This window comes from Blennius ocellaris, assembly GCF_963422515.1.
Source record: "Blennius ocellaris genome assembly, chromosome: 9".
Lineage (NCBI taxonomy): Eukaryota > Metazoa > Chordata > Actinopteri > Blenniiformes > Blenniidae > Blennius > Blennius ocellaris.
Genome location: NC_137658.1, coordinates 15,602,302 through 15,617,508, shown reverse-complemented (window position 1 = coordinate 15,617,508; position 15,207 = coordinate 15,602,302). Strand labels below are relative to the sequence as shown.

General features: G+C 41.9%; 1 protein-coding gene across 1 annotated transcript in view; it reads left to right on the top strand.

The window, feature by feature from the left end:
• Positions 1-15,207, top strand: part of LOC308134547 (connector enhancer of kinase suppressor of ras 2) — a gene marked incomplete at both ends in the record, with an annotated part of 61,982 nt that overhangs the window by 25,507 nt on the left and 21,268 nt on the right. The window contains 7 exons of the mRNA XM_080502315.1: positions 461-663; positions 1,247-1,334; positions 2,346-2,387; positions 8,999-9,118; positions 9,909-9,968; positions 10,122-10,190; positions 14,523-14,669. Of these exons, the coding sequence (XP_080358441.1) occupies positions 461-663; positions 1,247-1,334; positions 2,346-2,387; positions 8,999-9,118; positions 9,909-9,968; positions 10,122-10,190; positions 14,523-14,669 (729 nt within the window). The remainder of the gene's footprint in view (positions 1-460; positions 664-1,246; positions 1,335-2,345; positions 2,388-8,998; positions 9,119-9,908; positions 9,969-10,121; positions 10,191-14,522; positions 14,670-15,207) is intronic.

The following is a 15,207-nucleotide window of genomic DNA, read 5'->3' as shown; positions in this document are numbered from 1 at the left end:
ATAAATCTGAGAAGTAAATTTACCTTAATTGAATGTCTGAAATCATCAACAAAAATTGTAATTAGTATATTGAAGTTTTTATGGAACATTAATAATTTAGCCAATCTTTTCAAATTCATCCACACAACAAAACCAATCTTGTTATCTTTAATGTGTTTCATTCGGTATTCCAAAACACCAAATACTACTATACCCCTAAGTCATCAGCGTTTCCAAGTACCACAGATGGACAGAATGACAATATACAATGACACAATTGAGTTCCCTTTACTTAGATTTTTATTTATCATGTAATAAAACAAAAAGTAAGTAGTTTAAACAAGGATGGTTTTGATGTTCTATATGTTCGACCTCATTTATTGTATTATGTCTTTCTTCAACTATGACTCAAGCAATGCTAAGACCATCAGGTAGATATTCTGTGACTCTAATTATGTATGTTGGTCCGTCTGTCGTGCAGAACTACGGCCTGGAGACGGAGAACCTCCGGACTTTGTCCCACAAGCTCAACGCTTCAGCGAAGAACCTGCAGAACTTCATCCTGGGCCGGCGGAGGGGCGGTCACTATGACGGGCGAGCCTCCCGGAGGCTACCCAATGACTTCCTCACCTCGGTGGTGGATCTGATTGGTGCAGCTAAGAATCTGCTGGCCTGGCTCGACAGGTGGGAGCCACACCTTAAACCTCCAGAAAACTAAACAAAAACAAACTGTGGCTATACATAATGGTGGATAAATGATACAGCAAACCTTTACCCAATATAATCACAACATTTTAGCTGTTTCACTGCTCTTTTCCAGTTTTATTTGAATGAATCTAAATATGATCAATTTAACTCACTCCACCCATTGATGGGTGATACTGCAACACATTTTCAGCAGGAAATGCCTCACAAACATAATCTTTTGTTGTTGTTTTTGATTCTGTATCACTGTTTCAGGTACTTACGCCTTTTTTTTTTTTTAACCCTGATTAAGTACAATGATGATGCAATTCATATATGATACGCTGACCAATATAATAATAATCCAAATATTGTATTTTAGATATTCTTATGATGAAATTGGGTTCATTATATTTCCTTATAAAATCATACAAATGGAACACATCCAAATGAAAATTCCATGACCTTATGAAAACAATGTAAATGCACATTTTTCCCCCTCTTAAAGTTCTCCATGTTTTTATCCATCTGATTCTATTTTCAGTCAATGATGTTTGTGCATTATTTTGTTTTCTCCCTTCAGGTCTCCATTTGCAAGTGTGACAGAGTATTCTTTACTGAAGAACAACATCGTGCAGCTCTGCTTAGAATTAACCACCATTGTACAACAGGTGCGTTCACATGCGCTCACAAACACACGCAACGCAGTGTGTCACACAGGTTGCTGTTTCTGTTGCAGATGTTCTGAAACGGACGATAAAAAGTGAGAATGCCATAATGGATACAGCTCATTTTTATAGATTTGACTGGGTGCAACATATTGTATGTCCATGGCCAGGGGCTGTTTGCAGCATGGCTGATGGGATGAGCCGCTCTCGGTAACAGCCTAAAGCGCTGTACTCATCGACTCACAGTTTGGCCTCATCCACCGCCTGCGGTCAACCAGGGGTCCGTCATCCCCGCATATCCAAACTCCCCCTCGAGCCCACTCCCTCGTGTCATTGCAGCTCTTCACACTGTAGAAATACACAAGCAGAGGTGCGTGTGTGTGCTCCGGGACTGTAGACATTCTCATTGTCCGAGCAAACACTATGTCTGCTCCCCTGGACCTCGTCCACGTCCTTCCAAGTAAAGAGCCTGCTTACAGTGTGTGCGAGAGCGTGTTTGTACTGGTGCCCAGAGTGAGTCCTGGAGCCGAGCAGATAACACCCATGTCCTCCTGTATGGGCCATACGAGAGCAAAGAGAAAAGGGGCGACCGCAGGGTCCACAATGGGCCAAATGAGTGCAGCGAGACTCACAAAGGTGGCAGCGCATCCTGCGCTAATGCCTCAGACAGATGAATTAACTGGTACCATGCACATCTGGTGGATTGGGTGGGCTGCTTTCCCAGAAATAGATTAACTATCAGCTGAGTAACAATCTGTCATGTTCGAATAACGTCGCCCGTGCTGCTCCCGGTAGGCAAAGTAGATCCAGAGCCGCGAGTCCAACGCACCATTGTGCCGACAACGTAAAGTAAAACCATCTAACAGCTCATGTGCAACACAAGTTGAACTGTTGAACTCATTGCCTTCTTTCCTGCATCGCATACCAGGAGGAATGTGACATCTGAGCTCGTTTGAGGATATTCACAATGATGCTTTCTTTATCTCATGTGTTCTTTTTCGTCCCCTTTTACAGGATTGCACCGTGTATGAGACAGAGAACAAGATTCTTCATGTGGTAAGTTTTAAAACTATCCCCCTACATAGATTCATTTACATGAAGTATTGGCGTACCTGTAAGGTTTACTTTTTTTCTGACTGTGTTAAAATTATGACAATGATGAGAAAATATCGAAAATAAAAGCAAAATGTTTCCCAAATGAAGTCAGTGTATTGAGGATAAAGTGAAATGTAGTGAAAATGGAATGAATACATTCTCTTAAATTAAATTGGAACTTAAAGAAACTCTAAGACACAACAACAATTTGGTATATCCACAATGCTCCATACTATAATAAAAAATGGCTTTGATGGTGTGATTTAATAAGATATGGGCCTGATCTACCAAATGCTTTCATATGTGAAAACATGTAAACATGTGATATTGTGCACACACAGGTGGAAGCACAATAACACAAACTATACATTCAACATTCTTTACAAAAGGAGGAGCAAATCAGCCTGAGATGCTGTTGTTAATGTGATGAGATGGATTTACTCAGCTGGCTCACCACAACCTTTATTAGTGGACTTTATCATAAGCTCATTTCTGTGTTGTACCTCAGATTTTGGGGGCTTTGTGCTCGAGTTATTCACACCATGTTGACTGCAAGCAACCAAACTCATGCATACAAAACCCTCATTCAAATGTTCCTATTTGTGACCCCTCATGGGAGGTTACTGGCATTTTCAATAATTTACCCCCAAAATGCAAAGTTAAAGTGCAATCTATTTGTGTGAGCATGCAATTTTAGTTTTAGATGTAAGAATCAGGATATATTTGTTTACAAAAAACAGATATGGAGAATTGCCAATATACTCCAAAATACCATGAAAGGCCCTGGTTTGAGTTTGCATTTCAGGAAAAGCAATCTAATTTTAGTTTGGGTTTGAAATACTGTCAAATATATTGTCTTTGAATAAGATCAATGTGGAGACACCTCGACACTTTATCATTGTAGTGTTTCTCCAAGACCAGGCAATCCTGGAAACGAAATGGATATCAGAATACTGTCGGGCTACACAAGATAAAATCGGAAAATATCTGCACATACTGAACCCTGGTACCACCTCTCTAATTTAGAAAGCACAACTGAAATCACAATGAATAATTAAAATGGAATGTAATCTATCTCGTAGTTCAGAAAAACTGTGATTATTCATCTTTGTGTGAATGCAATCCCCTCTGCATGTCCATAAAGTTGCACTACTGCTCCATTGATGGTGACTCTTACACCCTGATGTAGACAAACCTGACAGATAAGGAGAAATACTACAATCACTTTCAAACATGAACTTGTGCTGCTGCATTTTAGAAACTGTATAATTAAAGCCATGCAATATTGTTTTTAGGGTGCTCTTTGGTGTGTCAATGAAAGAGACTACTGTGCACGTTGTTGGGATCTGCGGTACCGTTTTTGTCTGTTTTTAAGTGCAAGTGAGCCGGAGGCCTTTTGCATGTGCATGAATGACGGAGAACTGTCTGCGTCCATGTGTGAAACGGAGTGAGCAGCGAGTGTGTGATGTGGGCTGACAGTTGGATTGGGACACTTCCTGCTGTCATTCAAGGTCAGGTGGTGGAAACCAAATAAAACGTTGGCAGGGGGAGACCTTGGAGAAGAGGCCCATCATTTAATAGTACATCCTCAGAGAAATAAATTCATCTGTCAATAGATGGTCACGGGCTCCTGGAATACCTAATCATAGGAGCAAAACCAACATATAGACTGTATTGGAGATGTTAGTAATTCCCTTTTTTAAATCAACTCACCCCTGAGATTTCAGTTATTTTAGATGCCACAGCCGCCATTTACCTCCATTGTTACAGAACAATGACACACACACACACACACACACACACACACACACACACACACACACACACACACACACACACACACACACACACACACACACACACACACACACACACACACACACACACACACACACACACACACACACACACGGTGCCAGACTAAAGGCTACACATGACTAAGTCTGTTACGTGTGTGGGAGATTTATGTGTGAAATGGGGAGACAGTGTGAAAAGAGAGAAAGATAGAAGGAGCTGAGTATTTTAAGATGCAACCTCCTTACAGTTCCTTATTTACTATGGGCCCATATCGTTCTTTAAAGTGGAGGTGAGGGCACATCACCTCCAACCACACACACACACAGACAACTGTTGCCATTTTAGAAAAGTTTTGCATTTACAAGGGGACATTTTGAAAATGATGGATGTTTACACAGAAACGGCAGAATTGCTGAAAACTATGTTGTTTGTATTTTCCTCGTCTGACTCATATCTAAAACAAAATCATTTGTGCACCATATATGAAATCATCAGTTTACTGCTGTACAAGGCCCTTTGATCTATATAGTCCATTGGGGTCATCCACTGCAACATGTATAGCTAATATTAACTATGAATAGATTGGCTTGAAATGCATAGAAATTGATTACATTGCATTGCAAATGATTGTCCAAAGCTGCACTGAAGATCGTTTTTGTTTAGTTCTCTTTACCTCTCATAGAACAATGTCCATCTGTCTGATTTGTTTCCCACATAACATCATCTCAGTTTGTTGAACAGATCGCCGATAAGCTAACTGAGCCAGCCAGCCATTGTGAAGTGTCCAAACAGCATGTCAATCCACAGCTGACTGAAAGCGCTCATAGTGTGTCTCCCTGGCAAAAAAGAGCCGGAGACCATCAGGATGAAACATTTGTGCCTTGACAGAGGGAGATCGAGGGACAAATGATGCACATGGGTTTAATTTCTGGGACAATATTTTCAGAAAAAAGATTTCAATCTGAATGGGATGAAATCAAAGCCCTAATCTGCAACATAAAGCGGCCGGCTCAGGCGCGTTGTCTCAGCCTGTTAGCCGACACTTGCAGTGGTTTAAAATATACTGAAAGTACAACATTTCATTCCATAAAAATTTTTTTTTCTACCAGACGATGGTTAAAAATATCCAGTGTTGAATCTCTGCATTGTTTCTTCGTGGTGATAATGGTCAACTCTTCCTTTTTTCACCATCACTGTTTATAGTTTTTCACAAATCATTTGTCAGAGGTAAAGATACAGATGTTGGAGTGACTCACTGTACCCTCTTGTGGTCCATAGTGGGATAACAAGGCAAGACATCCGTGCTGTAGTAAAAGCTTGGAGGTCAGGTGGAAGCCTTTTTCCTTTTTCAGGTTTTTTGACAAGTAATGATAAATTGCTTGAAAGAAAACACATGATTCTCTGTGCAATAGGGTTGAATAACACCATGAGTGTAAACAGCTGCAACCTCTCTACTTCAAACTAAAAGCAAGGACAATACCAGTTCTGCTTTTTATTGGATCCGAATAGCGATCTGCAGAAAAGTCCAGCATGCAACCAAATATTAATAGTTGCTGTTAGACAATCATGTGACGAGGCACAATGTGACTCAATCTCTGTTTGTGTGTGTGGGGGGTGTCTCATCCTCCCACACACTGAACATTCCTGCACAATTTTCTATCCAAAAACACACACTCATGAGACTTACCAGGATAGAAAATCTCCAAATCTATATCAGAAAATATTGTTTGGCCTTAATTATATGGGCATTATTGTACTTCAGAAAATCTTGAATACATTCATGACTTGATAGTTACTACGAAATTAATGTAGGTATGTTTGATCCAGACAGATGTGCAGTGTAGATCCAGCATGGGGTTCAGAGACTGTTTACCGTAGTGGTAGTGGTACGTTTCTCAGCTTCTGCTCAATAATGCAAAACTCACTGCTACTCTGCTGTCCTCTAGACTATGGCCTGCAGCCATCAGATGGACAGGGATAGTGTGTGTGTGTGCGTGCGTGCGTGCGTGTGTGCGTGTGTGCGTGCATGTATGTGTGTGTGTGCGAGAGAGACAGAGAGAGAGGATAAGATATGAGCATGTGTGAGTCTGTGTGTCTGATGGAGCATGAAGTGTGTATGAGTGAGTGTGTTTTTATGAGCATGCATGCATAAGGATGAGAGGAATTACATAAGACTGTCCTAGTTGTGTATTTTCCATTTCCCTTGTGTTCTCCCCCTTTCCTCCCGGACCCCCCCCCCCCCCCGCGCCTCTCCTGCCTTTTGCTGTTTTTCTCTCCCTCTCTCCATCTTCTACTGTGCTTCGGTTTGTATCTGCTGTCGTGCGCGTTTATTCCTGGGACCTGTGTGCATGTGCAGACGGTGCTTGGTGTTTGTATATCACTAAATAGCGGATGGGGAGAAAAGTGAAGGACTGAATGAAGATGGTGTTGGTGGTGTTGGTGGTGGCGAGGAAGAATCTGCCAGAGCTTCATCCATTTGACAGTGCACTCCGTCTGTCTTTCTGTGTGACTGTTCTTAAATCTCATGCCAGCCAAATAAGTTAACTTCTCTGGAATCTGTGCCCCGATGCTCCGGAGGCGTGTAAGATCAAGGGCGCTCGTGTCAGAATCTGAGAAGTTGAGAGAGTCTCCTCGTTGGCAACTGGCCTTTTGTCTCTGGGCCCTCGTGATAATCCCAGGTCAAGACTATTAGTCCGATGATCAGAGGAGAGCATTCGCAGAAGCGTAGCATTGTCACTCACTGTGGTATCCAGCTGGGGACTTCAGCTGCTATTTTTGGCTCTATAGTCAGCATTAGTGATACGCTGCATTTTCATTTTTTTGCTTGTTTACTTTTTGCCCACATATTCCCCACCGTTTTCCCTTGATCTGCAAAATGAAACCCAAATTATAGTTTAGTGGCTGTGTATAACATTGTGTTCATTCTCCCATAATGTAATGTGTACACGTTGACTGAAGCATGTTACTGTATAAACAGAAAGCAGTGTAATGTTGAGCTAACTGACCCAGAAAAGAGTGAAAATGTGTGTGTATTTCTGTGTGATGATCACATCGCCGGCTCACTGAATATTTTCGACCTTTTCTCTCCACCATTGAATGAATCACAGGCTGTGAGCGAGGATATGTGTGTGCATATGGATGTGTTTGCACGTCATATGTGAGTGTGTCAAAGATTGCATGTGTTCATTTTGGAACCATCATCCAGTATTTGCTCATTAAGATTATTTTATACAGGGTTCATCACTGTACGGCTGTAGATAGCATACCGTATGTTCCTTCTACATGTTGCAATTCAGTGTGTGTGTGTGTGTGTGTGTGTGTGTGTGTGTGTGTGTGTGTGTGTGTGTGTGTGTGTGTGTGTGTGTGTGTGTGTGTGTGAGAGAGAGAGAGAGAGAGAGAGAGAGCGAGAGAGTGAGAGAGGATAACTAGGGTGAAGGCCTCTGAAAAGCCACAGCAGTCAGTCGGCTAAGATTAGAAGGCGGAGATGTTGCCGTTGATAAATTAACTTGCATGCCTGACCAAGCAGACAAATAGCCTGAAAAAAACAGTCAAGGTTTATTTAGAGAGAAGCCAAGGTGAAGCAAATCTCCTCATTTGGTAGTTGTTGTTTTTTTTGTTTTGTTTTGCTCAGATGCATATGAAGTCATATAAATTGACCCTCAGTTGTGCACGCTTTAAAATATGAGCAAATAGAATTCAACCTTGTTATGGAACAATATTTTAGCATAATATTGTGCAATTTGTATTTTATGGGGAACAAAATTACCAAAACTCCACAATTTTCGGAGGATTTTTTTGTCTTAAAACCCGTCTATCAATGAAATAAAACCCAACAAACTCTCACTTAAGGTTTGTATGTTTTTGTATGTATGTATGTATGTATGTATGTATGTATGTATGTATGTATGTATGTATGTATGTATGTATGTATGTATGAACTGTAACACTTTAATACATATATATATAAAAAAACCCACACTTTTTTATATATATGTACATGTTGTAGAACTTTAGACACAAACAATCATTTTATATTAAATTAGTGTCTTATTTTTATGTCTGTAATTTAAATATTCCTAATTGTCATGTTATTTTTCAGGTTATTATCTATTATTATCTGTTTTTCATTGTTATCAGTTTTTTTTTTAAACACTGGCATTTCCCCATTATGGGATAAATTAAGTCTGATTGATCATACTGACAACTAGTTCTCTACAGTTTGACCTTCGATCACTTCCAAGTTTGATCACTTCAATAACCTCATATAGTCTCAAGGGAGAAATACCTGAAAATACCGAAGATCATTTTGTCACGTGTCCGATAAATGCATTTAAAGTGCAGAGTAAATAAAGGTATGACTGCTCTACTGTGTGTCTGGGTCAGTCAGTTGATGTGAAGACAATAAGAGGCTCTGTCTTTGCCAAAAGAAATGAGTGGTAACAATAAATGAAACCTGTGCTTGGTGATTTAGCTGTTAGAAAATGTCGTGTGGACACCCTGGATGCCGAGTGGTATTTGGTGATGTGTTGTTCTGTCTGTGACGGTGTCTGGTGGGCATGCCTGTGGACAGCCTGTGACAGGAAACAGTTTGTATGCTGGAGTGATGGAAGTGGCGATGTGGAACAATCTGATGAAATGATGTCTGTTTCACCTCCTCCAGCTAGGTCACAGCGTCCCTCGCGGGCCAAAACCAATCTCAATAACTTTCCGTCTCTCTTTTTAAATGTTTTTTTTTTTTTTTTTCCCTCTGCTCTCTTTACCTCTCCTATTTCCAGTGTAAGACCTTAGCGGGGATATGCGACCACATCATCTCTCTGTCGTCAGACTCTCTGGTGTCCCAGTCGGCCCATCTGGAGGTGGTCCACCTAACCAGCATCATGCCCAGTGAAGGCCTGGTGAGGACACAACTGCACAAACCTTGTCTAATTGATGTTTTTGACATCTTTATTCTGCTGAGCAGCAGGGAGAAAGGTTGATGTTCAGGGTTCTTTATAATACAGGGAGTTGTTTTTTTTTTTTGGGGGGGGGGGGGGTATTAATCTGTTTATAATGCTCTCCACCTGCTGCAGGTCTTTATGGACACTTGTTCCAACATTATCCACCTTTAGCTTTTCCTTTTACTGAAAGCTTTGCAGGTTGTATTTTTTAATATCATTCGATTAACTCATTTGCTCAGAAGAGATGTGACGACCACAAACAGAAATCAACTTCACATCAGTGCTACAAGAAGTGTTAATTGCTTAATTCCTTCATCCATCAGGCTTCTTAATGTTGCTCATAATCAAGCTCACATGTTGTAATCCTGTGAACACTATTAAGTCATTTTGCTAATCTTGCATTTTGGTCTCTGCGTGGCGCATACTGGTAATACAGTAACGAGTCGACCATTTCAGAAAATCAAGTTATTGCCTCTGATAAGTGTCTAAATGTTTGATAGATGAGTCACTCTTAATCTAAATCTAAATAGTGTCTAAACAAATGCTTGTTTGCACACGTTTACCATGTCAACTTAATGACAAGACAAAGTACAAGTGGCCCCAAATTAGTAATTGGTTATTGTGCTTTTATATCTGTTCTGTCACATTGGGTCATTTTTTTTTACTTTACAAAACTTTGAATATATATGAGTATGTACAAACCATCTAATTCTTGTATTTCCCTGTGACTGCTCGTCTTTTGTTTCAGGGGATGTATATCAAATCTACGTACGATGGCCTCCATGTTATCACCGGAACAACAGAGAATGTGAGTTTTTGTTTCACTCAGTCGGAAGCTTGAAACTTGGCCGGCCACAATTTTCACTCTCACACTTCCCTGTGACAATGAATCCATTGCGTCCATTACTCCTTCAATTTGTTCCCATTGTCTTTCTCTGTCCCCCAATGTGTGCCTCTGCAGTCTCCAGCGGACCAGTGTAAGAAGATCCATGCAGGGGACGAAGTGATCCAAGTCAACCATCAGACAGTGGTGAGTCACAAAGCTGCCAAACACAATGCCGGAGTCATGAAGTCACAGGAAATCTACTTTCCATGTGTTTCCACTGTCGACATTTTGTTCTCCATTCTGTGCTACGTTGAAGAGGTGTCACGATACATGACATCTGCCACCGCCACCGCCACCGCCACCGCCACCGCCGCCGCCACCGCCACCATGGTGCTTCCCGTCCTGTGCCGCTATGTAGGCTAATTAGGCTTTGCTTCAGGAGCAGATTATAGGACGATTGTTACAAGACCTTTGTTCCGTCCGGTGTGACTGTCAGCTCACTCTTTTTGGAATTTGTTCCCTTTGTCGTATCAAAGCCCCAAAGGAGACTTCTGGTTTGAAATGTGAGCCCATGCTCCACTTTGAAGACTTTGTATTTCTGCCTTCAACTCATCACATCAGAGGAAAGCACATTTAAAAAAAAAAAAAAAGAAAAAAAAAAAGGGCAGCCATTTTAAATGGAACGATGCCTTGTGAGAGCATGTGATTGAGTGTGCGGTCTATTGCCTGGTGCTGTCAGCGCTGGCACAAACAATTTGTTCCAGCGTTTTATTTGAGATTTCCGGAGGGGCGAAAAAAAGGGTTTGTGTCTACGTAGATGTCTTTTTTTTTTTCCCCTGTAAGTAATTCCTCGTGCATCTCGATAGGCGCTGCTCATGTGAAAGCTTGCATGCAGGCACCGGGGACTGCCGTTGATTGATGCATGGGGGGGGGGGGGGGATTTCTCAGGGGTGACAGTGTGCAGATCGCACCCTGCCAGGCTCTCAGCTCCAACCCTTCATTACTCCCTCAGCTGGACCCTCACCACTCTGATCCCTCACTGTGGGGAAGGAGATAAGCAGGGGGAAACAGAGGTGTGTGTGTGTGTGTGTGTGTGTGTGTGTGTGTGTGTGTGTGTGTGTGTGTGTGTGTGTGTGTGTGTGTGTGTGTGTGTGTGTGTGTGTGTGTGTGTGTGTGTGTGTGTGTGTGGTGTAAAAGGGGGTCGAATCAGCAGAGCTGGGAGAGCGGGGCAAACAGGGAGGAAGACGTAAAGAGGGGACTTGGGGAGAAGAGGAAGCGGATGAAGAGAACAGCAGAGGAAAGATGGATACGCGCCAGCAGCAGAAATCTCCGTCAACATCGCTGCTGATAAGTTTATCTTGTCAGGCTGTAAATTCAAAAATGAGATTAGTGTGCATATTGAAGGAACAAATTCCATTACATTATAGAATCATTATGTGGGACGATCCCACATATTTAGCAACAGTGCCGCTTTCATGTCTATGCATGAGCTCTGTTTGAGGCCCACTTCAAAACAGGACTTGCAGTTTTCAGCACAACTCCTCTTCTGAGGTAAAATGTGGAATTTGCTCAAATAACAAACTGATTGTTTGAAGAGGCAACATAATTATGTGGAGGTAATAGCATCTGGGAAAATAATGAAGACCCCTGGGATTTGAAAAAGCTCTCGAGCAGCAGTTTATTCTCTATTATTTTGGTAGGTCTCTCCCAGTTTGCCTTTGCTCAGTGTGTATTTGCATAATGGAGCATTTCTAAACACGGCTGGTCGACGACGCCTCTGTGTTTGTTGTTGACTCGTACCGTCACAGGACCACCATGGTCGGTCAAAGAATGGGTGAGAAGTTTGACTGACTCAAGGCCCTGTTCGGCCACCTTTTGTTTTAATTTATCCAGTAATAATTTCAACTTTTCTACAACAAAGAGAGGGTTAACTTATTTAAGCACGAAGACTGGAAGCACGGGGCCAAAGATAGCATCAATAAAGAAGTAGCTTCTTTTAGTTTCAGTGATATTTTGATAAACGTTAACTCACAATTTCCATGCGTTAGGTTATTGTTTAGTCAGTAACTTATATCAAATAGACGAGATAATAATAGATTGAAGCCCCATTTACCTGACAACCTTTCAAGTGAAAATGCAAAGTTGTTTTTCTTTTGCATTCTTGTTTTCAGAAAGGTTTTGTTATTGTCTTCTTACGCATGTGTAGAAGAACTATTTACTGTGGCCGTGGTGTGCATGTGCAGTAGCAGCGTTTCATAAAAATTGCATTTCCCTGTTTACATTGAGATTGAAGTTGAGCATTTTCAAAAAGTTGAGTTTACCCCTATTTCCACAGAGATGGAGTAAGAGCATTTCAAAAAGTTCCACCTTGGGAGCCAGTTTGAAAAATGTGCATTTTCAGTGGCTTTGAGCAGCGTTGTCAAGTAAACAAACCCTCAAAGCACAATAAAAGTCGTGATAGCGGGGCTTGAGTGTGAATATAAGCGTGCTTGGTCTGTTGATCCTAACAGCTGCTACTTGATCAACTATATTTCTGAAAAACATGTTGGAGCTTTAAAAATCATGACGCATGTTAAGCGCAGACCTTATCTCTGATATCAAAGCATTCAAACATCCATCCCATCCATTACTGGGAGGCAAGGACACCAACATAACCTTAACTTCATCTTTCTAACTTATACGTTATATACCATATGTATACCAAACTGGCTAATTTGGTTCAAATCAATGTGTCATTCAGAGAAATAATGAACCTGAGCAGATATTTAAAGGCATTTTGTTCGACTTTTAGAGTTTTGACACACTGGCACATTTCTGCGGGTTACCTTCACTCGCTCCGTCTGCAGGACGAGGACATAAATCACAGTTTAAACTGGTAAATCATGTCCCAGGGGAATGCTCGCCGTCTCAGAATTTTCCACTGTGTCCTAGTTTACCCTCTTTTTTTGTTAAAGCGGGCAGGACAGCGGCTACAGTAGCGCCTTGCTCGGACGTTTGTACGCTGATTGAACTCAGGGCTCTGAACTGGGCCAAGGAGAGTGGGAAACGGGCCGCCACAGGCCGACACGCGTTGGTCATCATTATGTCAGGAATAAGGTCAGAGCAGCCTTGTCTGTGTGTGTCTGCGCGTGTGGGTGAGTCTCTGTGGACACTTCCAGCAGCTGAGACCAGTGTAGCCAATCAGTGGCCTGACGAGCACTGTGAGCTCTGGAGACAGCCGGAAACACGCAAACACTGCCGTCAGCACTCTTTCACTCCTTCAAAGCCCCTCGCTTTCCTACGACACAGTAGTGACCAACCCTCCGTTTAGTGTTTGTAAGGCCGGTCCAATAACTCTGTGTTCAGTGCCGAGAGCTCAGAAGTCCTTTAAAGGCTAATATTTGTAATATATATAATTTCCAGGGTTCCTCAAGAGGGCAGAGATTAGTGTTTCTCAAGCAGAGTGGCTCAGGAGATTTTATTTTCCCACGAAGGGAGTTATTTAGTTGTGTCCTTGATATCACATGAATCAGATTAGAACCTGAAAAGTCTTTGAGATTGTGCACTTCACTGCCAAGGACGTGGAAATCGCTAAACTTTTTTGCATGTGAGCCCAGATTTGCATCAAAATAGAGATTTTCTGATGATGACATCATTTTCGGAGATTACCTAAATCCTGTCCGGGAATATTGAAGCTTTTAAAAGGATGAGAAATCATGTCGGGGCTGAAGCCGTCATCCTACAGCTACCGCTGTTTAAAGGACAGACGATCCTCATATTTCTGGAGATGTATACATTTTGTCCACCCCTGTAATGTCAGTGGGTTCAGGTCATGCACAGGACAAATATAAGCTTCAGAGTGATGAAGTCCATTTAAAGGACAAAAAGATTAAAGCAAGCTTGTTGAATATATTTTTGGTTACATTGTGGTTGTGCTTCTTAGCCAGTTAGCAGTGGAGTATAATTTCTTTCAGTGGCCTCCAGACAGCAACATGAAAGATGTCCAACTGTACTAATATTAGCAATTCCCTGCATCCACAAGTAGCTCTGCTGCATCAGCATCTTCAAATAAACATTATCTTACATTTCTATTCAGTGCTCCTCGCAGTATCTTGTGACTTGCTGTTTCTTCTTGTTTCCATTGGTGCACGAATTTGCTCCGTCCATAAAATGATTACATTCAGACTTTAGAGCCTCTTCCTCCAACTAGCCTATCTAACGATTCAAAAGAGGATTTTTCAGAAAAATGGTGAATTGTAAGTACTTTAATCTGCAAACATTTGAATCTTTCAGTAACTTGTGACCTTTAGAGCATCTGTCGATCATATGTGGTTTTATGCCTGAAAAAGTTGCCCAAAAACAGATGAAGAGCACGGAGCGCTTTGGGCAGGTGGTGTCAGAGCGCGCACATGTGTGGTGGTGGTTTGCTGCAGTAGTTAATACAAGCTGATGAAAAACTGTTGCTGTGCATGTTGGGTGTTTTTTGTTGTTATTATTTCCCGTGCAGCGGTTGGCAGCAGTTTTTTTTGGTAGCCCTGGTGTGTGTTTGGTCCTCAGGTGGGCTGGCAGTTGAAGAACCTGGTGAACGCTCTGCGAGAGGACCCCTGCGGAGTCATCCTCACGCTGAAGAAAAGGCCCCAGAACACCCTGAGCTCCACACCGGCTCTGCTCAGGAACGTCCGCTGGAAACCACTGGGCCTGCAGGTAAACAGCACCGGCAGTACTCTGCACACACTATGCTGACTCAGCCACTTCCTGGTGTCAGTTACAAGGATCGCTGCGACTGATGTTTTTAAGGGTGCAAGAAAATTGATATTCGCACCCCAGAGCATGTGTCCTCCCCTTCTCTACGCTTATCGTTGCACTTGATGTTTTCACATCTGTAAATTTATGGTGTAGAGGTTTGACTGCTCGCAGTAAACTGCGCAGTATTTCTATCCTTGAGTCAATCTCGCTTCCTGTTTCCCCTGCCCACGCGCTACATTCTCCTACTGGCATTTAAACAAATATTTTCAAACGAAACTTATTCAGTGTTTGACCTTGCATCAATCCTCCAACAAATCTCTGATTTCTTACTGCCTGCCATGCTGCTGGCATAGATCAAAGCCATTCACAAATATGTTTGTGGCTAAAACTCCATTTGAAAAGAATTTACGTTTTTTTTTTTGTGATCCATAAAATCATGATAGTAAAGGAAGAAACTAGTTGATTGAATGAGCTTTCTCTCTCTCTCTCTCTCTCT